General features: G+C 42.9%; 1 protein-coding gene, 1 long non-coding RNA gene and 1 pseudogene across 2 annotated transcripts in view; 2 read left to right on the top strand and 1 right to left on the bottom strand.

Annotated features, from left to right (window-relative positions):
• Nucleotides 1–469: 469 nt before the first annotated feature.
• LOC143385919 (uncharacterized) lies at nucleotides 470–1,708 on the top strand. Its single transcript, XR_013155626.1, has 3 exons — nucleotides 470–551; nucleotides 882–974; nucleotides 1,479–1,708. It is a non-coding gene; the product is annotated as an uncharacterized LOC143385919 (long non-coding RNA).
• Nucleotides 1,709–10,942: 9,234 nt separating this feature from the next.
• LOC143385973 (homeobox protein GBX-2 pseudogene) lies at nucleotides 10,943–11,989 on the bottom strand (annotated as a pseudogene).
• Nucleotides 11,990–12,561: 572 nt separating this feature from the next.
• LOC143642334 (rho guanine nucleotide exchange factor TIAM2-like) overlaps nucleotides 12,562–25,137 on the top strand; it is a gene marked incomplete at its 5' end in the record, with an annotated part of 38,219 nt that continues 25,643 nt past the window's right edge. Inside the window, 3 exons of the mRNA XM_077110661.1 lie at nucleotides 12,562–12,913; nucleotides 18,157–18,329; nucleotides 20,584–20,808. Of these exons, the coding sequence (XP_076966776.1) occupies nucleotides 12,562–12,913; nucleotides 18,157–18,329; nucleotides 20,584–20,808 (750 nt within the window). The remainder of the gene's footprint in view (nucleotides 12,914–18,156; nucleotides 18,330–20,583; nucleotides 20,809–25,137) is intronic.

Below are 25,137 nucleotides of genomic sequence, written 5' to 3'. Positions count from 1 at the left end.
TGGTTTATAGTCTTTTCTTTTTTTAAAAAAAAAAAGAGATTTCTACTCTGATTTTAATGGGCCTGCTGAACAATGATAAATTTGGAAAGAACACTTAATATCTGAATTCCTGTCTTTTTTTTTTTTTTCCTAGATGAGGCACTTGGAACCTAGTCACTATGGCCTTCAACTTCGAAAATTAGTTGATGAGAGCTTTGAGTGCTATATTCCTGCCCTGGGTGAATACATGCAAGAACAGGTGAGTGCATTAACTTTAGAAAATGGAATCTGAATCATATCTGAGGCCTTTTGGGTTTGAAAAATGTAATTTTGAGGGAAAATGACTTCAATTTTGCACATGGTTTGGAAATGTCCCTCATCTAAAGTGTAGTTTGTTGATAGCTTTCTTGTTTTGTCATGGAAAAAAAAGTCAAAAATAATCCAAGATACCATAATATCAAACCTCTGATTTTGTTGTTTCTGCCGTTTGCAGGTTTATGATGAAATAGAAGTCTTTCCACTAAACATTTATGATGTGCAGCTCACGAAGACGGGGAGTGTGTCTGACTTTGGTAAGTGCAGGGAGCTCTGTGCCACTTGGCCTTGCTGGTCCCCACCCCCCATCTTTGGACCTTGTTGTTTTATGTTCACGTTTTCAGAGAATGACAGTAGATTCTGAACTTCCTTTCTCTTTTTTACATTACTATTTACATTACTAGAATAAAATATGTCAATATTTGGGAACAAGGCCTGAGTAGTGAAAGGAATGAATATGAACATTGATGAGTAGCCACAGTAATAACACTGTGAATTTACCAGGAGACAAGCGTTCAAGGAAATACTGCCAATGGGTTGGGGAAGGGGAGGGGTGAGGTGAGTTTAACTTTTGTTTTCATTCCCAGGGTTTGCAGTCACAGCCCAGGTGGATGAGCACCAGCATCTCAGCCGGATATTTATCAGTGACGTTCTCCCTGATGGCTTGGCATATGGGGGAGGTCCGTGTGGCACCATGTCTGTTCTCTCTAACTCTCAAACTGTAGAAATGTGGTCTACTTTGTGCAATTTTTTTGGTCAAAAAATGGTTTCTCCTGCAATTTTAAAGAAAATAAACTTAAGAGTTTAATTGAAAATGCATGTGTATATAGACACAGAAAGCTTGTGTGCATGCGCATGTACATTTTAAAAGAGAGCATGCATCCATGTGTACAGATGGAGGGAGAGAGTACGAGAGGCAGGCAGACGCAGATAAAGCAAACTCCATTTCCCAGGGCATTTGCCCTCAGAGCATCATCAATCAGTGGCTCTGCAAATTGTGTCATGTCAGAACTCTCCCCTCTAGTACTGTGGCTCTGAGTGGCTTCTAGCTACTGTAAGATGTGGTTCTTTCTCTGAGGAAAGCAACAGGCAAAACCATCCCTCAGGGCGCACAGTTTGAGTTTGCAGCCTTCAAGATATTTCAGTAACCTGTTTTCTTCCTGTTTCCCTATGCGGCTGCTCAGGATTGAGAAAGGGCAATGAGATCATGACCTTAAATGGGGAAGCTGTGTCTGATCTTGACCTCAAGCAGATGGAGGCCCTGTTTTCTGAGAAGAGCGTTGGACTCACTTTGATTGCCCGGCCTCTGGACACAAAAGCAACCCTGTGTACTTCCTGGTCGGACAGTGACCTGTTCTCCAGGGACCAGAAGGGTCTGCTGCCCTCTCCCAACCAGTCCCAACTGCTGGAGGAATTCCTGGACAACTTTAAAAAGAATACAGCAAATGGTGAGTCTGTGTCCGCTTCCTTCTTACTGGCTGGTATTTTTTCCTCAGGCTGATACATTGTTGCAAACTCAGATGATACAAACCTTTCAAAGAATCCTTCCTAATTTGTTAACAGAGGAACACAGATGCCAACTGGAATAGATTGTAGCAAGAGGCCATGCATTTTTGTAGTTATGGTGCTTTCCTGAAAATAGAAAGTAATTTTTTATACCTTTATTTTATTTATTTTACTAATGTGGTGCTGAGCATCAAACCCAGTGCCTCACCTGTGCTAGGCAGGTGCTCTACCACTAAACCACTACCTCAGACCCCAAATTAATAATTTTTACACAGAGTATTCTTTAAAATTGCAGACTCTTTAAACTCACCCACGATATTTAGTACCACAGTTGCCCGTGATGGAAGGAAGGTGAAGGCCTGCATAAAAGCTGAGGTTGAGGGCTTTTCCTTACTCTTTTGGGTCTAGGGCAGGCCCCTGTTGAGCACTATACTGGCTCTTGTAGCAGCCAACGTGGTTCATTTCTTGTCAGGTGCTTTCTCAGTAAGCAGGAAACTTTCAACATAGGCTGTGAATTTCAAAACTTTGTGAAGGCCTAAAACTGAAAAATTTGATGCCAGTGTATTTTTCTCAAGGTAAAATTTTCATCTGAGGAAATCATCCCAAAGCTTAAATTTCTGAAGTTATTGCTCATGCATATTGCCGATGCTGCGATTTAATGGATTAGAGGCTCCAACTATTTGGGAACATGAGAGGTAGCATTCTGTGTCCCTGAGGTCAAGCTTCAGAGGAGCCCAAGACAGGTTCCTCATCCTGGGAACACAATACTTAACTAAAATGACAATGTATTTCAATCGAAGCCTTTGCATGATTACCAAAAGTGAATGAAAAACCCCAAAGAAAAGGATGGATGTACTTATAAAGCAAGTTTATTAGGTCACTTTTGGAATTAAAAAAATCAGATTGTAAGATTTGTGATTCAATAAGATACCTAATGCTTTCTCCTCCTCTCTTGTGGTTTTCTTCCCATTTAAAATGCTATTAAATTGACTATTGGGATATAAAAGGGAGCATCATAAAACAAAAAGTTATGATGGAACTCATTAATTACGTGCCATATTAGGCCATCGCTCAACCTGCTGGCTGCTGTCACAAGCCTGAGTGTTCCACATAATCTGTGCATGTGTCGCTTTGCTGGATTCATTACTCTTGAGAGATGTGTGCACTTCCTGTGTTAAGGTATAACAATACCTTATAACAATTGCGTTTTATCACAATAAGGAATCACTGAAGAGTCTATTATACTTTTGATACTTTCATAAGTGAATTCCTATAGAAAGCAGCAAAAGGGTCAAATTCACCTTTTTTTAAAACAAAAATAGAATGAAGCAGGTGAGGTAGGCTTGTCTACCACTTTCTGCAAGGAAACAGGATGGAAAGGTTGTCCTGGGTATGTCAGATGGCCGCTCTAGTCCTCGTCCTAAGAGCCCTTCTGGTGGTCTAGACTTTGGTAACTTCCCCGAGGAGCTGTGAGTACAAGTCACTTGGCTAGCCAGCCGCAGCGGGGCTTGTCCACGGCTGGCCTTACCGCTGGTGCCCGTCTACATGGCTGCAGCACCCACATGTGCAGATTTCTTCCCTGGACAGGGCTTCCCCACCAGCCAGGGAGAGCTACTAGCCCCTTCCTTCCTGGTTCCCTGGTGGGACTGTGTTCCTTGGAGGGTGACAGCATCCCAGGCAGTGTGCCATCCCTTCTGCCCTAGGTGGTGGTGTTTGTCCCCTTTCCTGAGCTCCAGGTGACTGTTCCATAGTAATGTGCTTGTGTTGGAAAGGAAACAGCCACAGGGGCCAGCTTCTCCACACACTTTGCAAATGTGATTATTTTTCTTTCTTTTTGGGATAGTTACGTCACTTGGGAAGGAAGTGAATGGAAGAGAATGGTGCTAAAGTCTACACCAGTGGAATTAGATGAGTGCTATGGACTTAATTTTAAAATAAAACTAGTTTTATTTTAAAAAAAAAACCAAAGGGATACACATAGAAATACCTTCAGGATTGATGAAATAGCAGCATCTCCACTGGACATAATTCATTGATGTGACTATGGACAAGAATTATTTGTATTACTAATTTTTCTACAATTCACTTAGCCTTATAATAGCTTAAAGACAATAAAAGTTAGAGATCATGGGACCCTCTACAATAATTTTTTGTCCAATTCAAAGTCTCAGATTTTTTTCCTTACAAATTTTAATGTGGAAAAATTTCCTTTTCATTTTGCTATTATTTATAAGTGCTTTCTTTTTATTTACCACTCCTCCTAAGACCTACATGCTTATAGCCCAGATTACTGACAGTTTCCACTATTGAATGGTTACTGTACATATAATGTCATGCTAAATGCTTTTATGCATTATTTCATTTAAGCTTCACAAATGTGATATTGTATTAGCATCTGAGAGTACTCAAGATCACACAGAAAAGAAGAAGTAAAACTAGGCTGAAGACAATGTCTGACTCCAAAGTTCACACTCCTTTCCAATCTATCAACATGGACATAGTGCTTAACCTATGTCCTACAGATGGTAAAACAAACTCATCTTAAGTTTAGTGTGGGCATCAATCTTACTGAGATATGGTGGTGCTTCAACAAGAACCTGACAAATATGATTTCCAAACTCTACCTCTTCCTTGAGATCAAGACTTATATTGAACTTCCTTCTTAAGGTATTCATTTTAGTGTCTGATGAACTTCTTGTTTTTCTCAAAACCATATCCTGTCCATCAACAAATTTTAATATCTTTCAAAATTTATTCTAACCATATCTGTTCTTCTCCATCTTCCTTGCTATCACCCTTAATCACTCAGACATCATTTCTCTTCTTTAACAGTCAGACCATATTTGAACAGTGGTAAAAGAATTATCCAAAACAAAATTCTTCCATTGTTTTCAATTGTCTTTGGTTATGGGTTTATATTGCCAAAACAACCAGTTAAAAGGGAAGATGTTAGTCAAATAATTATGCAAGTGGATTTGTACAATTGGATTTATACAATTTCAGATAATGGCTTTTCCCATTGATTAGTATGATTGCTTTGACAAATAAATCAAGTAAACCAGTTGGTTTTCTGGGAATGCCAGTTTCCTGAAATTAAGTGATGTCTTAATCCTAGTGTCTCTTTATTCCCAGTCCCTAACTCAATGCAGAGCTTATAATGAGCAATCACTACATGGCATAATTAAGGGCCATATTAAATGCAGGTGCAATTGATACTGCCACATGGGTCATACACTCAATTGTAGTATGTATAAATCAGCCACTATCGTCAATGAAAAAGAAAACTCAAGAGCCAGTTGTGTGTATGTGTGTGTGTTTTAGGCAGTTGCAGATATTAAGACCTAAATGATAGGCAATTTTATATCATTAAAAACATTAATTAACTCTACCCAAGAATTTTAAGACCTAATTTCTAACTCCCTCTGATGAATTATTTAAGTCTGTTTTTATTAAATGGTGGGTGAGCCTCAAGTAGAGTGAGGATTGATATGTTTTTTTTTTTTTTTTTTTTTGGTGAGACTGCCTACTTAAAAGTAGATTTTTGGCAGGAAATTAAATTTCTAGTTTCAAAAAATTATTGACTTTCATATGGAAATTCAAATGACTACTGTGACCCATTGATTAGTCTCTCTTTTTAGCTCAAAGTTCCTAAGATATTTTAGTACATAGACAAATATTTTTAAAAGACAAACTTCACAAAATAAGTATGAACTTTCTAATATTACAATGTAAGAAATGATAAATGAACTTCAATTTTAAAAAAAAATATATTGAATGGACTGAGATGGGAAAATATGTCAAAGTCCAAGATGAAGAACATCAGAGTAAGGATCTGTAATTCAGGACGAAGATCACAATGTAGAGCAAAAATGAAGCTAAATAAATAGTATTAACATGTTGATCTTATGTTCCAAGTCTAACACATGCCATAACAAATCTAAATACACCTCATAAGGCTTAACATGATAGCAGCTTAGTGATATGGATTGTTCTGGAAGATATGAATATATGGCTGATCTAAGGACAAAATCAACACATCCAGATGCTGCAGTTAAAGTTGAATCAACAGGATTCTTCTGTCTTTATTATTGGGGAAGATAATAAAGCAGTTTCAGCTTTCAGATGAGATTTTCCAGAAGACAAGAAATCTAAAAAATCTATTTATACTTTATCAGTCATTACCTACATGGAAAACATCTGCCTTGCTGGTTAATTGATTGATCACTGAGAAGAATTTTGTTCAAGTTCTTGAAATGAAGACCACTAAGAATTAAACACATTAAACAACTGGTCTAATATGAATATTTGACACTAAAAACTAAAATTAAGTTTGCATAAAACATTTCACTATTATATAAAATGAAGTCTATTTTACTAAATAATAACCACCTGATTTACAGCAATAAATGATAGTGTAGGAATTATACCCACATTTATTTGACCACTGTTATGGACCAGGCACAATAGTACATATACTATTCAATTTCTTTCTCAAAGTATCCCTATATACATGTGAAGAAGCTAATGCTTGAAAAAAACTAAACATCTTTTTCAAGTTCACACAACTATTAAATGGTTGCTGAAAGAAACTATGCCAATCAAACTTGAATTCTAGCAGAATCTAAGGTGTGGTGGTTACCCTAGAAAAATAGCCCTTGTATGCCTATATTTTTCAAAGGGATATTGTGAGAAACCAAATCATAGTAACATAGGCCTTTTGCCTTTTTACAACCATTAAGATTTTAGGGTGTGGTAGCACATACCTGTAATCCCAGCAACTCAGGAGGCTAAGGCAAGAGGATCGTCAGTTCAAATCCAGCCTCAGCAACTTAGTGAGGCCCTAAGAAACTTAGCAAGAACCTGTCTCAAAATAAGGCTTGGGATGTGATTTAGTAATTAAGTGCACCCCTGGGTTCAATCCCTGGTACCAAAATAAATAAAGATCCTAGGAAGACAAGAAACTACTAAAATGGTTGCTTTTTCAACTCCATAAAAATCTTTATATATTATCACTTGTAAATATAATGCTTTATCTGGCTTGGGGGTGATAAACTACCTTCTTCATTAAACAACCACAAATTTTTCATGACTGCTAACTGTTTTGTTCCCTTCTGGAGCATCTGCAGTACCCACAGCCCTTGATATGGCCCTCTAGTATCCTCCATTCTCCTACCTTAACTTCCACCTTCAAGTGGGTATCATTGTGTTTTCTCACTAAAAAGAAGACAAATATCCAAATGTAAGGTCAGCACTCACAACTCCTTATATCTCAAGAACCCAGAATCATAAGGGCTTAATAAATTTGTTTTAAACAGTAACCAAAAAATACAGAGGAGGAAAAAAATGAAAGCAAAGAGAAAGAAGTAGGGGGAACTAAGAGAGGGAGGGAAGGAAGGAAGGAAGGAAGGAAGGAAGGGAGTGAGTGAGGGAGGGAAGGAGGGAGAGAATGAGGGAGGGAGGGAGGGAGGGAGGGAGGGAAAGGAAGGAAAAAGGAGAGAGGGGAGGGAGAGGAGACATTTTAAATATTAATAAATATTCACCTAAATATTTCTCTTAGGTTGATAGTAAATTTTCTAGGAAATTTAGAAGGCATAAGTACCAATAAAAACAATTCATTTAGAATTAATAGTTAATACAAAATAATTCCACATAGAGCCTTGTTAAGTATTATGAAGAATTAATCAAAATGTCTAGAAATTCAAATATTTAATGTATAATTTATAATGACATAAAATGTAATGAAAGAAATTTTAATATTTGTCAAAACTATAAAACTTGTTTTGGGGCTGGAGTTGTAGCTCAGTGGTAGAGCCCTTGCCTAGCATGGGTGAGGCTCTGGGTTTGATTCTCAGCACCACATATGAATAAATAAAATAAAGGTCTATCAACAACTAAAAAAAAGATTTCTTTAAAATTAAAAAAACAAAAAACTTTGTTTTGTTATTTTAAATTGATTGATGTGACTTTGGAAGCTTTGTAAACACATACTTTTGCTTGAGTTAGCAATTCTTTTTTAAATAATATGTAAAGTTTCTGTATTTTTTAAAGAATTTTTAAAAATGTCTTTATATATCTGTTTTGAGTTTGTGGCATGCAAAACATAACATGCAATGATGAATTTTTACAACAATGATATAAAAAATAGAAAACTGTTATCAATTACAATCATATTAAATTTTCATAGTTAATTATTGTAAATGGGTAAATATTTATAAATAAATATAAATATAAATATTCTGCTTAGATTATGAACCATAAAAACTAAAGACACAATTAAAATTTGTATTTTTTATTCTAAATTTTATTGAGAAATAATAAATATACAGTAAACTCTTATACATGTTTAAAGTGAACAATTTGATAGTTTTTGACTTATATATACATCTATGAACCATCATCATAAACAAAACTATAAAGATAGTTTTATAGTTTTATAGTTATAGCATGTCCCACAGTTGTCTTTGTCCCTTGAACTCCCTACTCTGGTCCTTCCCAACCTGTCAGCCTCCCTCCTCATTCATTCATTACTGACTTGCTTTCTTTCACTATAGATTGCTGTGATTTTTCTAGAATTTTATATAAAGAAAATCATACGGTTAGCACTCTTTTTTATCTAGCTTCTTTTACTCAGCATAATCAATTGGAGATTTGTCCATGCCTTTGTACATCAATAGAAAGTATTTTAAATTGCTGAACAGTATTCCATTGTATGTCTATACCACAATGTAGTTATCCATTCAACTGTTTTAAATATTTTGTTTTCTGCTGGGCGTGGTGGTACATGCCTGTAATCCCAGTGGCTTTGGAGACTGAGGCAGGAGAATGGCAAATTCAAAGTTGCCACTTTAGCAACTTAGTGAGACCCTAAGTGACTTAGTGAGACCCTGTTTCAAAATAAAATACAAAAATGGCTTGAAGTGTGGCTTAGTGGTTGAGCACCCCTGGGTTCAGTCCCTGGTACTACCAAAAAAAAATTGTTTTCAATTTTAGGCTAATAAAAATAAAGCTGCTATGACCATTCATGTAAAAATCTTTGTGTGAACATACATTTTCATTTGTTGTAGGTAAATCCTTAGGAATGGAATGGCTAAGCCATATGGTGAATATGTGGTCAACCTCTTAAGAAACTGTCAAGAATTATTTTTCAAAATGGTTTCATGCTTACATATTCCCACCAGCAATTTATTTTTTTTGATGCTTAATTATATGTGATTTTTTATTTAAAATGACTTTCCAAGTCTTCCAATGATTCAACAGGCTTTGTTTCAATTTTATTATCTCAGCTAGAAATCAATACGCTTTTTGTATTTTATTGTAATCAATATGTATGCTCTTTTAATTTTTTTAATTAATATCAGAACCACATGTATCAACCAGTAAGCAGTATAGATTTAAATTAGCTTCTCAGTAGTTATGGTATCATTGCCAGATTCTTGGGATTTCGCTAATGCTGAATAATATTTCAAGCCCTTTCTCCAACTAGCTATATAACTAGCAAAACATGCAACCACTCTAGGCCTAGTTTCTCATTTGCAAAATCAAATGCCTCAATTAGATGATATCTAATGTTTTATCTATCTATCTATAAAATTCCATGATATTCCCCATCACATTCATTTACTTCTATTTCCACCAGCAATTTATAAGAGTTCCAACTGCTCCAACACCCTCCCTAACATTTAGCATAGTCTTTTTAATTTGGGTTGTAACAGGCATATAATATTATCTCCCTGTGGTCTTCATTTGCAATTCCCTGGGGGCTAATGGTGCTGATCATTTTATTATGTGTTTGCCTGCCATTCATTGTCTTGTTAGGTAAAATGAAGTGTCCAGACAAATTTTTACTTAGCTTTTTCTTAAGTTATGAGAGTTACTGACATCTTCTAGATAGATATTCTTTATGAAATATGGGTTTTCCAAACATTTTCTTTCAATCTGTGACTTGTCTTTATTCTCTTAACAGTGTCTTTAAAGGAGCAGACATTCTTGGTTGTAATGACATCCCAATTTATCAATTTTGTTTTCTTTTATAGCTTGTGCTTTTAGAACTATATCTAGGAAATCTTGGTTTAACCCGTGATCACAAGAATTTTTTTCTTTGTTCACTTTTATAGATTTTGTAGCTTTAGTTTTAACATGTAGTGTTTATGATCTATTTTAGTTCATCTGTGTAGTTAATGCAAGAAAAAAAGATCAAAGTTCATTTTATGCATGCATATACCCAATTGTTCCTACATCATTTGTTGATATTCTTAATGTATTTAATATTTTAAATCATTACTAGAGGTGTAGGTTAATTAGAACTTTACCTTGCATTTCTTTCCTTATTATTTCACCTATCTTTCCATGCAAATTGATTTGGAAATAGATGGTAATAAACTTAGATAAATACTTCTTATGTAAATATATCCAAAAACATTCAAGTAATTATAGAGCTCATTATTTTATTTTATTTTATTTTATTTTTTTTTGATTTTTTTCCTTGTTCCTTTTTATTATTCACAAGACTGAGATTGTTTAAATGTCATAACTTATAAGAAAATAAACTACATTGAAATAAATTAAACACAACGGAGACGCGCTTCAGACATGGCTCAGATAGGATAAGCAACCCCAAGAAAGAAAGCCAGGCAAAGCAAAGCAAAGGAAAGCAAAGCAAATTCCAGGCTGCCCAACACTCTCTGCTTTGCGGTCAACTCAAAAAGCCAGAATAGAAACAAAAATAAGTTTAAGCCCCAGTGTTTGTTCTTGTGTTTCATGTTTACCTTTGGAAAAGTATGGAAAGATGGCTGCTAAGCACGGCAGGTTACAGCAGAGGGTTTGGTTTCTTCTGGAATGTGAGTGGAGAATATTACTAGGTAATTTGGTCCTATAACTTTCAAAATACTGCAGCTGAGATCCAGTCTATATAGATATATATGTACAAAGTAGGATAGTATAATAAATATTTAGTGTATCTTCAGGTGTGGCTGTAGCCCCTTCAAAAGCAGTCGTTTAAGCCTGTTTAATGGATATATTCTCGATTTGCTTGGGATGTCCACGTCCGGGAAGATTCTGAGTTTCGTTTCACACACAGTGGAGTCCACCATGGGTTCCCTCGGGTGCTGGGTCTTCTCCAAGGCTGCCAGCCGTGGCTTGGCCCTCAGGGTCGGGCCTGCTCCAGCTGCTGATGCTGACTTCTAATAGCGAATCTGCTGACATGGACAGGGATGGGGACGACAATCTTGGGGTTCCTGGAGGGCTCCCCCGTCTTGGAGTTAGCATTGCCCGCCTTCACCCGTTTCCACTTGGCTCGGCGGTTCTGGAACCAGATTTTCACCTGCACCTCGCTGAGTTTGAGGGCGTGGGCGATCTGAGAACGCTCTGTCAGGGAGAGGTACTTTTTGCAGTGGAACTCCTTCTCCAGCTCCAGCAGCTGCTCGCTGGTGAAGGCCGTCCGCCGCCGCCGGTTCTTGCCCGTGGACGTGGTGCTGCTTGCCGCACTGCCGCTTGGCGGGGTCTCCTCCAGTGCGTGGCCTGGGTCTTCCTCCTTGTGAGCGGCCTGGCCAGTCAGATTGTCATCCGAGCTGTAGTCCACATCGCTCTCCAGCGAGAAGCTCTCTTCCTTGCCCTTCGGGTCATCTTCCACCTTTGACTCGTCTTTCCCTTGCCCTCGGACAGCCCCGACGAGAGATGCCTGCACCGCCTCGGCAGCGGAGAAGGCGAGCAGCGAGCCCTCCTTGGAGAGGAAGCCTTTGCCGTCCTCGGTGTCGGCTTGCAGAGCCTCCGCCTTGTCGAAGTTGCCGCTGCCCGGCAGAGGCTGAGGCGCGAACTTGCGGGCGGCCGCCGCCTCCTGATGCTGGGGCGACGCGGAGAAGCCACCCGGCAGCGTGGCCATGAGCGTAGAGGTGAGCGCCATGCCCTGCGCCAGGCTGGAGCAGAAGCCGGTGGGCAGGCTGGGGATCTGGTGGTGAGGGTGAGCGGGCGGCAACGCGGGCTGCAGCGCGGCCTGGGGCAGCGCGGGCGGCGGTGGCGGCGGCGGCGGCAGCACCACCGGCCGGTAGGGCATGAACATGGGGTAGCCGGTGTAGACGAAATGGCCGGGGCTGGGCTTCGGCGGGCTGCCGATCAGCGAGTCTATGCTGAAGGCGGTGCTACTCCCCAGCGGGCGCTGCATCATCATCAGCGACGGCGGGAACGCTGCGCTCATAGACGCGCTGGGGAGAGGCCAGGGAGAGACGAAAAGTCCCCGCGCCGCGCCGCTGCCGGGAAGCCCACCAGACGACGCGAGCACTACCCGGAGCGCCGGGAAGGCGCCAAGCGGGACCGGGAGAGCAGACTCCGCGGCCACTCAGTCCTGGGTCCACTGCATGACCGGCGGGCGCGGGCGCGGGAGGTGCGTGGGGTAGGCTGTGCGCCGGGGTTTGGAGAGGGCGCGCCGGCCCTGCGGGCTCTTTGGAGCCGCTGCCCGCTGGGAGTCGGTTGGAGTCCGAGAGCTTCACGTCTGCGGCTCTTTGCCCAACTAGCAGCCGTCGGTGCGTCCGTTTGTCCTTCCCGCAGTTCGTCGCCTCCCGCGGGCCGCTGGGGAGCGCGGGAAGTCGGCGCACTTGTCTCTGGCGGGCGCCGCCAGCACCTTTAAATCGCGCTCCTCTTTCTCATTCACATTTTGCCTGCTGCCCAGCAGATCCCGCCTCACGTCGAGCTCATTATTTTAGAGTCCAGATTTAATTTGAAAAAGAATATTAAATCCAGAATGTTGAAATTAGGAAAAATAAATAATCAACTGCGCTGCTGTGGCCAGGGGGCTCGGCTCACATCCTGTCTCAGAGGAGCGAATCTGCTCATGCGATTGGTAGTGATCCCCTGCAACAGAACATTTACGAGAATTTCATGAGAGAGCTGGAAATGAGCAGGACCAACCCAGAGCACATAGAAACATCCACGGAGACCGTGGAGTCCAGCAGCGAGTCACTCAGCTCGCTGGAGCAACTGGATCTGCTGTTTGAGAAGGAACAAGGAGTGGTCCGGAAAGCTGGGTGGCTCTTCTTCAAACCCCTCGTCACTTTGCAGAAGGAGAGGAAGCTGGAGCTGGTGGCACGGAGGAAATGGAAACAGTACTGGGTAACTCTTAAAGGTGAGTGCACTGTGACCTGCTGCAGGGGGCAGGTGGTCCCTGTCGTCCCCTGTGCTTGCCTAGGAAGTGCCAGTGAGGCCAGCGTTGACTGGAGCTAGTGAGCAGGGCTTCCACGCAGAACCTTACGGTGTGCTTCACCACAAGCACTTTGCCAAACCTGTATAAAATGGTTCACTTACTATTTATGTTTATTATTTAGTCTAAGAAATAATTGGGGTTCATTTAAAAGTGATTGCTTATCATTTTGTATGCATTACTGTACCACTCTTTGATACTTTTCCTGCTTCTTGGGAAAGAAAAACAAAAATAAAACCCAAACCAAACTAAATGAATTGCTAAATGTACTTCAGAAATTTCATATTTTGCATACATTCAGCATTTGACAGTGATTCTTCCTACCTTGAATATCAACTGGATTATTGGATTTCTATCATTCCACATTTATAAACTAAGAAAGTATAATTGTTATCCCCAGTGCAACAACTTGTGTTTCTTTTTCTTTCTTGTTTTTTTTTTTTTTGGTCTTGAGAATTGAACCCAGGGCTTTTGACCATGTGTGATAACCCTGTGTTTTACCACTGAGCTATACTTTCAGTGTAGTCTTTCTTTCTTTCTTTTTATTGTTAATTCCCGCCCAGGGCCTCCCACATGCTAGGCATGCCCTCTACCACTGAGTTATAGATTTTGTGTCCATCCACAACTAAAAAAAATATTGAAAAAAAAAAAAAGAAAATCAGAATTGCTTTGCTCCTCGTAGTTGTGTGGAGCTGAGGAATCTGAATGAGGAGGTGTGGTGCCCTCAATCAGCACAGTGCTGATCCACACAGCGGCAAACAGGAGGACAGCCTCACCACCCCAGCATTTCTGTGGAGCCCCCCTGTGCCTCTGTCAGAGGAACGAATGTGACATTACAAGTCAGACCTCCTCAGGTGACACGGTACCCCTCCCAATCACAGAAGAGGGCAGCCGCATCTGTAACTAGTAGATGTGAAATGCCCAGAGCCCTCTGAGGTGCCCCTTCCTTGCTTTCCTTTGCCCCATATTTAGATATCCACAGCCTGGGAGGGCAGGCCTCATTATTGGATGACCAGTGAGCCCCCCTGGTAAATGTGCACCTATAGAGGCATTTTCCCTGTAAGTTACACTTTTTCCCCCAGTGAAAGAGCTGTGCACATCTGTGTGTGTGTGTGTGTCTACACCCAACATTCTGCACACACTACAGTCTTCTTTCTAACCCTGGATTTAGATCCTTGTGGTATATTATGCCTGGGAAAGACAAAGAATGGACCTCATTTTCGGGTACTGGGGAGACAGGCTTTTATATTTTAACAGCAGAGATTTGGAAAGTTGGAACACTGGGTTAAATCCAGGAAGATAAAATTTTGAAGGAGTAAGAAAACTTAAAGATTTAAGTCAAAAGAGACACCGAAGAATGGGACAGGGAAACGTGGCAGCAAGTGACAAAGATTTGGGGTCTTAATTAGCAGGCCACTCAGAAGGAGTTTCCAAGGTGCTATCACTAAAGTAAGAGCAAACGTGTTTTAAAGGAGGGGATGTCATCCTTTGCTCTATCCTTAGCGGTGCCATGTCTCTTGCAAAGGAGGTGACAGTGGTATCCTTTGTTCTGGTCAGAGTTAGCTGTTCCCCTCCTGGTGGACCCGGTATTTCAAGAGACTTGTTCAGAAATAGAAAATGATTCTTGGAAAGGCTCTGCCTGAAGAATCCCTGCCTAGAGCGGCGAGGACACCTGTCCCCAGGGTATGGTCCTCTGGAATCATTTGCAAACCACAGTCTGAAGATGACTCCTACTTTCAAGAGGGAGAACATAGGCGTCTTACTCCGTAATGCATCATGTATCCATTTTCTTAAAGTTTGTTTGTTACAGTTGATGCTTTGGGAAGTTCTCCCCTGCTGCCGGTGGCATCTCCACAGTGTGGGGCTGATAGTGGGGCTTGTGTGGCCACATCCCACCTGAGAAACGGGGTGTGAGTGACAGTGAAAGGGTTTGGAGCCAGGCCCTGTGGAAGGACTGTCCACCCTGGAGACTGCAGAACTGGTGTGAGAGCGAGCAGTGGTGTTGTAGAGGGGTCTCGACTTCCTTCTGTAAGACGGACTGAGGGTCGACAGGCTGGTTCTAAGTCAGCGTGAGCTCCACCACCACTGGAGCTTCGGGCAGGTGGAAAGACACCACCTTCCTGGTTCCCACACTCCCGGCAGCACTTGTGCAGGGCCAGTTGGTGGAGGCTTTGGGTGGATGTGATGGTGGAGAATTCAGAAATACCCTCAGGGCTGGAAGACCCAACTGCCAGGCCCCTGTGTTCCCCTGAAGGTAAGCCAGAGCTTCAGGGACCGGAAAGGCCCGAGTTTTCTTTGACCCCTGAGAGATCTGTGCTGTGCTTGTAAAACACTTCACGATCCACACACAAACGGAGCTTTGTAAACGTTATCAAACACTCATTCCCCGTTTCCTTTGCAGCCAGGGCTCGCCATGCGATAAAGATGTTTTTCCCAGAACGACCTTTCCTATGTGGCTCTTGACACCTTTTCCTCTGGGATTTCAATATGTCAAGTTCCATTTCCTTGGCTTGAAGTCCAAGTTGTAATGCTCAGACTTAACTCTTTGGTTTAATTGTCCTTAAAATCATACCTACGTGTAGATTCGCATAAATATTTAAACAGGATTTTAAACTTACTCTCAAAACAAATCGTTTTCAAAGTATCTGTGTAAGAAAAGCAGAAACGGGTTTCTGGAAAGAGCAGTTATTAACCAACAACCTGGTGGCCTGCTTCCCTTGAATGTGCAGGTGGGCTAAGGGTACACAAATGTAATACTTTAACCAGGTGGTTCTGCTTTACATCTGTCTTTTCTAATGAGTGGATTTCATGCAGTTAACAGGGACTTCCTGGGCCAAGTTGTTGGCAAGGTCACTAAAGATGTCCCTCAGAGTGCACATCACCCTGTGTCCAGCATCAGGAGAGGAGTTGATCTGATAATCTGAGGAAGCCCGTGATTCTGCCCTGAGACAGGCCAGCGGCAGGGAATGGAGGGAAGAATGTGGGGCAAGAAGGTTTTCAAGAAAAGGTGGTTTTCAGGGAGGACTGAAGCCAGGTGCTCTCCTCCCTCTGTTATCACCTCTTGTATATTGTACTTCCACTCCTGTTCCAGTGTATATTTTTTTTTCTGCTGCAGAGGCAAAGAGGATACCCTCTGTCCTCTCCAAAAAAACCAAAGTGAAACCTGAACTTTCAAACTGTTCCCGTGTGAACACTAGCACCTGGTGGGCCCTGCACAGGGCCGATGGCTGCTGCCCTGGGGCGAATGGGAGGAGAACTCATCAGTACAGATCAGTCCCTTCCCCTCAGTCCCTGTGCCCCCCTCGAGAGGCAGAGTTCCTTTAAGTCAAAATTGATGTAACGAGAGTTAAGGTGGATTTCCTGTCCTTTAAATTCAATAGGCACACCATTCTGCTTATGGAACTGCATCCTGGCCGGCTCTAAAGTGAAACGTCCCCGTGAGCAGCCGTCTGGTGTTGATGGGGTGCTTGGCAACATCTTGGCATGTGTCCAGGGCTTGTGTTCGTTTCCTCTAGATGTAGTGACTCAGATCAAGGCCTTTGGGATACAATGGCAGGGAGACTGGGAAGAAAACATCAACCCATTGGAGAGAACGTGGGCTTGGGCGCACTGAGCCTTGCTCTCTCACCTTCGCCCTGCCGCGTTCAGCAGGGGCCAGGGTCCTGATGGAGGGATTAGAAATGTGTTGTTTCTAAGTGTACCATTAGCTGGGGAAAGAGAGAGACTCAGACCCTCCAGAAGCAATACTGGCCATTAATCTCTTGCTGTTTCCCTTGTCCTTAATATTTGAGCATGTGTAGCCTTTTGGGGTGAGGTTTTTGTTTTTTGAGTTTTTGTTGTTGTTGTTGTTGTTGTTTTGGGGCTCAAACCCAGGGTCTCCAGCACGCTAAGCACACCCTGTGGCACTGGGCTCCACCTGGAGCCCCTGGGTGAGTTGTATGCATGGGAGCAGACAGCTCAGCTCAGTGCCTCCTGAGCTCATGAATTGCAGTCTTTGAAGAAGAAAGCGCCAGTTCTGAAGTCCAGGCTTGGGCTAGCACCGTTGTGCTGTTTGTTTAGATTAAGACTTACTTTTAGAGGAAGCAGCGAAACTGACAAGAGTGAAAACTCCTAAACTCTTATGACTGAGGACACCCACACAGCAGGATGCAGTGCCGTTAAGTGGACTCTGCAGGCTCTCAGGCAGGTGAGCGCTGGCTGGAGTGAGAGGTATTTGCTGAGCACATCAACTGTGACCACCTCATTCGTGCCGTGTGCCCGAGCCTGGCTCAGGAGAGGTGCTCAGAACTGATTCTTGGACAGAGGCTGAAGGGATAGTAAACCTAAACCAGGAGCATCAATTTGATTAAAAATTGTCTCTAATAATTTTAAGGCATTTCTATCTAATCTTCAGACCCTTGGTAACTTCTACCAGCGATTGTTTACTAGCTTAATTTCGGGGGAAATGAATACTTAAAAGCCTAGGAAGCAACATTCTCAGAGTAATATTTAAAATTCAGGAGTACTCAGTTTCTCCCTTAGCCTGAGTCAGTAAGATTACTGTGATATTTTCTATCACTTATGAAATTAGAGAATTTACTAAAAGGAAATCATTCGCCCCAGCCTTTGGAGGTTAAACGGGGCACTTTCTCAGAAATGCAAAGTTACCTCGTTGTAGTTTCTTGTTAACTCCTTATTCAGTAACTGTACCTAGAATCTGTGGTTTCTTTAGACTCCCCTATTTAATAAATACATCCTAAATAACACTGTAGTCTGCCCAAGAACCGGGAGGCTGGGGCCAGAGGGCCTGCATTGATAGCCCTGTCCCAGTGCCAGCTGAGGGGCTGCGCAGGGAGTCCATCGTCCAGGGTCTTCGCCTGAAGAGTGGGTGAATAACCACCTCCTTCCTGCAGGGCCCCTTGGGGATTGACTGAGCCATGTGTGCAGAGAACCCAGAGGAGTTAAGCCCAGTCTGTGCTGGGCATCATGGTTGCTGATACATTTACAGAAACATACTCCCCTGCCTGTTAAGACAAGCCGGCCACTTCAGATGCCATCTGACTTGGTGGTGGTAAATGATGGTCTCATGTAGGGCTGGCGGTCTTGTTTGCACGCATCCCTTACTCTCATGCCTTTCCCAGACCCTGTGTCTTGTGGCAGGGAGATCATCTTGCTTCTCTCTTTCCCAGGCTGTACCCTGCTGTTTTACGAGACCTATGGGAAGAATTCCACGGATCAGAGCGGTGCCCCGCGGTGCGCTCTCTTTGCAGAGGAGAGCATAGTGCAGTCCATCCCGGAGCATCCCAAGAAGGAGAACGTGTTCTGCCTCAGCAACTCCCTTGGTGATGTCTACCTTTTCCAGGTACTGCTGGGGCTTTGCGAATGAAGGGTTGAGGTGCTGCCCTGTGATCAAAGGGAACAGAGTTACAAGGCAAAACCGAGAGCTGAAGTAGGTGCTTAGCTGGGCTTTGGATTAGCAGACCGTGGTGCCATCTGCCAGTGCCCTGGTACCATGGCCAGTGTAGACATGGGTGCAGCTGGCATTTCCCAGGCACCTATCAAGTGCAGGGCTGCGGCCCATGAGATGCTCACAGGATGCAGAGAAACATCATGGTCCCCGCTCCAGCACCGCTCACGGTGTAGAGAATGCAGCATCTGGGATTCCCAGAGCCAAGTCCTATTAAAAGAAGCCCAGGGAACAGTGGAGACTCAGGCTCTTGAGAATTCCAGAGGAAGTCAAAGAATCAGCTTTCTAGGGAAAACCTCCTGGACAAGTGAGGCCTTGTTTCCCCGGGAAAATGGCCTTCGGATGTGAAAATTCAGGCTATCTGCTGTTGGAAGTTTGAGCCACTTTCTAGTTCCAAAGGCCGAGTGGTGGAGCATAGGGGTGCTGAGCCTGGGGTCCTGGGTCAACCTGACATTTGAACTCTGGTGCTGTACTGGGGTAAGTAGGTCATCGTGGAGCACTTGGGGAACTTCTGAGCTTCAGACCCTTCAGCGTGTATGTTTATCGTACCCGACAGGATTGCTTTGAGGGTAAATATCATCATATGCATGTGTTCAGTCCTAAAGGAATGCTAACAGTTATTTGAGATGGGGTCTTGCTAGGTTGCCCAGGCTGGTCTCAAATTCCTGAGTTTAAACTCTCCTCTTGCCTCAGTCTCCCAGGTGGTTGGCTCTACCAGGTGCCATTGGGCTAAGAAATTTTGACTGTTATTATTAATCCACTCAAAAGAGTTGGGAGTGATAAACAGGAAGTGAAATGTGCCCTTCCAATGCCTCCTAATCCAAGCCTAGTGCTTGATGTAGATGCAGCGTGGGCTGTAGATTGTGTCTGGCTGGAGGGCTCATAGAAACCTCAGAGAGCCTATGTGATGGACATTATTATCCAAAGTACACAGATAAAGACACGAATGGGTGTGAATGTACTTTGCATACAACCAGAGATATGAAAAATTATGCTCTATATGTGTAATAAGAATTGCAATGCATTCTGCTGTTATATATAAATAAAAAATTAATTAAAAAAAAAGAAAAGAAACCTCAGGGATCCTGGTTTAGGTCTCTGGTAAAGTTGGTCCTAGGTGCCCTCAGAAGCCCTGCAGAACAAATGTTCTCTAGACCAACTTTGGGAGTCTAGAATTCTCTAGTGCCACTGCATCGGGGTTTCCTGAGAACAGCCTTACCTCTGTCCCCAAACTGACTTGACTGATAGGAATCAGGGCCTGAAGTGTCTTAACAGAAAGATCATTTAATACCTTTCATAATGTTTTAAAGCCAAATAAGGAATTGATGTCAACCTTAATGCAGGCAGGTAAACCCCTTATGTTAAATCTGTGTGGACTGCTAGGAGTGAGTGTGAGGCTAATGTTTTGTTATTCACGCTGAATATTCTTAGTTCTAAGACTCTCTCCCAATTGGTCCTATTCGATGATCCCAGAGGCCAATGGAAGATCCACTCTTTGGCTTGTGTATATGCGGACATTTCTGAACACCATGAAAGTGCTTCTCAGCCTTTTTAACTTCACATATATTTGCACATTCCACTTAATTTAGGCTTTCCTTATAGTTGTTAAAATATTTTCCTTTTATCAAAATAATGCGGTCTTTGCATCCGAAGTCACTTACCAAAGAGAAACTGTTACAAACGCCCAGTATTGGAAGACTTCTACTTTAGTGTCCTTAGTGTGCGACCTCTCCCTATATTTTTTATTGATTTTTTTTTTATAATTGAAGCCACATTGTAGACATAATTTTATATCCAGATTTTGTGTTTTAGCCCCAATATTTTCTTCTTCTATTAGACTGATGAAGAGAAGCAGCCACTCAGAGTGGCATGATGGAGCAGCATAGATGTGGCCTCGGTTTCCATCACTTCTGTTGTTGACTCCTGGCGGCTCGTGGCTAGGGCGCCAGGGTTGTGTCTGCCCCGCAGTCCACGTTCTCTCTGGTCCTCTGAGCCCAATGAGTGGTTGGGTGTGTTTTTGAAATTAAACTCTTTTTTTATGAAATGCAGATATTTCTTGGGATTCACTCATCCAAACCCAGCCTGCCATTTTGGAGAGAAATTTTGTGTCAAGGTAATTTCAAACCATCTCCCTGCTCTCTCTGTTTAGGCCACCAGCCAGACAGACCTGGAAAACTGGGTCACTGCCATCCATTCTGCATGTGCATCCCTTTTTGCAAAGAAGCATGGGAAAGAGGACACGGTGCGGCTGCTGAAGAGCCAGACGAGAAGCCTGCTCCAGAAGATCGACATGGACAGCAAGATGAAGAAGATGGCGGAGCTGCAGCTGTCCGTGGTGAGCGACCCCAGGAACAGGAAGGCCATCGAGAACCAGGTACAGCAACCAAGAGTGCAGACTGGAATTATGATCATAATTCACATACTCGGGGGGAAATGGTTTCTTTTCTTTCTTTATTTTTTTTTATTTGTTCATTTTAGTTATACATGACAGTAGAATGTATTTTGACATATTAAACATACATGGAGTAAAAATCCGCATTCATATGGTTGTATATGATGTGGAGTTACACTGGTCATGTATTCATGTGTGAACATAGGAAGGTTATGTCTGGTTCATTTTACTGTCTTTCTTATTCCCATCCCCCCTCCCTTTATTCCCCTCTTTTTCTAATCCAATGAACTTCTATCCCCCGCCCTCCATTGTGCAGCATCTGCATATCAGAGAGAACATTCAGACTTTGGTTTTGGGAGATTGGCTTATTTCACTTAGCATAGTGGTCTCCAGTTCTATCCATTTACCAGCAAATGCCATAATTTCATTCTTCTTTATGGCTGAGTAATATTCCATTGTGTGTGTGTGTGTGTGTGTGTGTGTGTGTGTGTGTGTACACACACACCACATTTTCTTCTTCCATTCATCTGTTGAAGGGCACCTAGGTTGGTTTCATAGCTTAGCTATTGTGAATGAAGCTGCGATAAACATTGATGTGGCCACATCACTATTTTATGCTGATTTTTAGTCCTTCAGGTATATATCGAGGAGTAGGGTAACGGGGTCAAATGGTGGTCCCATTCCAAGTTTTCTGAGGAATTTCCATATTGCTTTCCAGAGTGGTTGCACCAGTTTCCTGGGGGAAAAGGTTTCTGTGGCTTCTAAGTTCACGTACTTATGGCCATCTTGTGTGACACAGGTGATGTGGTTCACTTTACAACCTTTAGTGACTGATCAGAAACACATTGCACTTCCCTCATCTGAAATGCCTGGGACCAGAAGTGTTTTGGATTTTCTTAAAATGTTTGAATTTTGAAATATTTGCGTATATACAATGAGGTATCCTGGGGATGGGACTTAAGAAAAATTCCATAATAACACACCAATTTGGACAGACTGATGCATTAGACAGAAATTTTACTTAAAACACGAAATTAATTTGTTTCATATGCACGTTAAACACATAACCTGGATGTAAGTTACATAATGTTTTAAAGAATTTTGTGCATGAAACAAATTTTCATAGTGTAGGTTTTTTCACTTGTATCATATTGACACTCAAAAAGTTTTGGATTCTAGAGCATTCCAGTTTTGGGATTTCTGGATTAGGGTCGCTCAACCTATATATTGAAATAGTTATAACCATATCTTTTTGCCTATGTTAAGTGGTGCCATTTGGCCCAGCTGATTATCTGAAAAATTGTTATTTTTCTGGACAAAATCCATGTGATAAAACCCCCAGAGGATTGGACAGCTAAATCCTAATTCAAAGGATGGCTTGGGAAGGGGGGTTTGGTGTAATGCAGCTAGCTATTCCTGTGTCTGTGGAGTCCAGAAACCACTAACAGACAACAGGGAAAATGCTTTCCTTGGTCTGCTGCCACGTTCATGCCGTTGGGTGGCTCCTACCCCATATGCATTGTAAAGGAGGTAAAGTAGCTTTTTACTTTTTATTTTTCTTTGCTTGGACCACCTCAATACTTGGGAAAGAGCTCGTGAAATTTCTAGCCTTCCTCTCTCGTCAGGTTCCCTGGGAAACAGACTGAGCTGGAGAAGTATTGGTGAGGAGTCTTACTGGAATGCCCTCAGGAGCAACACTGGTTGGGAGTAAGGAGCGGAACTGGATTGTGACAGCCGGGCAGGCCCCACAGGAAGCCCTGGAGCTGGGTGGCCATTGCAGAGCTGTCTGCCTCGTGGCAAGGGGGCCAGGCTTTTGTGCCTGGCAGCTCCCTTCAGTGGAGGTCAGTCCCCAGAGGCACCCAGCTGTGAGCTTTGAAAGAACACCTCTGTTTTCAACAAGGGGTCCAGGAGATGCCGTGTCCACTGTGGCCCTTCCAGAATCCGTTGCCAAGTGACTTAAGTACTTGAACAAAGAATAGGGTGATGATAAGTTGGCAGGTTCTTGAATTTTTTATCCTTTTTACTTGAAAATGAGGTTCTTAAAAATATTCCATAGTAACACAGAGATTTGGACCAGTTTATTAGAAAATTTTGCCTATGATGTTTTACACAAGTCGCATGTCAGTCTTCCATTATGTGTGAATGTTTAGCCTTGTTCAAAAGTTGATCGTCAACATATTTGAAAAATGGCATTGTGTAGAAAGAAATTCAGGTTATAGTGGGAATCGCGCATGAATTCAAATGATGTATTTGTGACACGCTAAGAATTTGGAATATATTAGTTAGCAGTAGTAAAATAACCAAATAACCTCACCTCTGCCTCTCATCTAGTATTTCTAAATGACAATGCAATATGGGTGAATCTTCTGACTAATACTCTTCCCATCTTTTCCTGTTCTTATGTTCTGTTTGGTCTGTATTCCTTCTCGGTTCTTTTCCCTCTTACCTGCAGGTACTGGTCCACCTGACAGATGCATCTGGCTTCAAGAAATAAAAATGATGATAAACTATGGGACCCTGTTGGTAATTAGTGTATAACTTAGTTAGAAAACCTGTTAAATATGAAACTAAAGAACATTCTAGAATGGGATGTTCAGTGACATCCAATTTCATGAGGGATCGAAGGTTGGAGTCGTGGGGTGAGCTTGAGGAGCCTTCCTGGGAGGACATGGCCTTCAAACACTGTGGGTGGTGCAGACGTGAGGGATTTCCATGAAAAGACCTGGGGCAGGAGTAACAGGGATGGCATGGAGCTCCTGGGCACACCACAGAGCGTGTGGCTTGGCAAAGGAGGAGTAGTTGGTGGTGAGCCGGACAGGCGCTGGGGCAGTTTTCAGGGTGTTTTGTCTTATTCTGTAACAATGTACTGTCAACTCGGTGGCTTAGCAGGACCCACATGGATTTCTCACAGTCCCCAGGGATGGGAAGTCCAAGGTCAAGGCAGGGCAGATTCCAGGTCTGGTGAGGGCCTGCCTCCTAGAGATGGTGTCTTCACTTGGTGAAAGGGCAGGGAGGCTCTCTGGGCCTCCTTTGTAAGGACACTCGTTCTCTTCACAAGGGTTCTGTGGCTGACCTATTCGCCTCCCTATAGGCCCGGCCTGCTAATACTTTAAAGGTTGTTTTTCAACTTGAATTTGGAGGGTGGGGCGCATACACATTCAGGCCCTAGCGGTTTTGAAAGCTAGGCTTGGATAGAATTTCAACTTGTATTCCACACTCAGAGTAGAAAGCAATCTAGTTTTCTGCATTGTATCCTGGGGAGACCGATCAGGCAGTGACTTGGAGGACAGACTGAAGTAGGGAAAGGCATTGGGCAGTCCGATGGCCCTGATCTGGATGTGCGCATACAAGGGCTTGGTCCTGAGGGGTACGAAAGTTCAACAGTTCACATGGACACCAGAGAGCATGGTCTGCTGTGGCTGTGTGGACTCTAGAGTCACCTCCAGTCCTGAGTGGAACTGTTCTGATACAGGAGATGCCGTTATCTACAGCCTGCCAGCTGGAGGCGCCAAACTGCAAGACAGTTTCACATGGAGGTGAGAAGGCAGCATGAACTCCAGGAAGAGAGCAGGAGTGGAGGGGCAAAGGGTTGGCAGGAATACCCCCGCAGCCCGCCAGAGCCCCCCCTGCTCACATCTGGGAGGAGGCTGGTCCTGAGGCTGCATGACGGCACTGCCCAGCTTCCTGCCTGGGGAATGCAGGGTGTGCCCAGCTCTGCCCAGGGTGTGATGGGAGAGCTGAAGGAGAGATGGCTATCCTGGTGTTTTCTTTGTACTGCATCCCACCTGGGGTCCTGAGGTTCCACGGTCCAGTCGTGACAGCCCTTCTGCTGGGAGAAATATAACTCTTGGGGTCCGGTGTCACAGAGTGCTCAGGTGCCCTCGTCAAAGACCACATAGGACAGTGGTGGGATAAAGCACACTTTCAACCCTTCTGTCTCCCGAGCTTAACTTTCGAACCGTATGTCTGGAAGGGGCGCTCAGTTTAGAGTTTTCAGGGCCTTACATTTAGTTGAAGATTTAGGTTTAGGGAGAGATGAGGGAACATTGACAGGCTCCTTTTATGTATGTGGACCTTTATTTATTTATTTTTTTAAGTTATAGATGAGTACAATACTTTTATTTTATTTATTTATTTTTATGTAGTGCTGAGGATTGAACCCAGTGCCTCATGCATGCTAAGCAAGCGCTCAACCAGAGCTACAGCCCCAGCCCCTATATGGAGCCTTTTTTATGACCACAAGAAGTCCAAGCACATGAATTTTCCATTAGGTAGATATTTTTTTTTTTGCCTGCCTGAAGTTTGTGAATG

This window comes from Callospermophilus lateralis, chromosome 11 (assembly GCF_048772815.1).
Source record: "Callospermophilus lateralis isolate mCalLat2 chromosome 11, mCalLat2.hap1, whole genome shotgun sequence".
In the NCBI taxonomy this organism is placed as follows: Eukaryota; Metazoa; Chordata; class Mammalia; order Rodentia; family Sciuridae; genus Callospermophilus; species Callospermophilus lateralis.
Note: the sequence above shows the minus strand (reverse complement) of the source record. Positions and strands in the feature narration are given on the sequence as shown.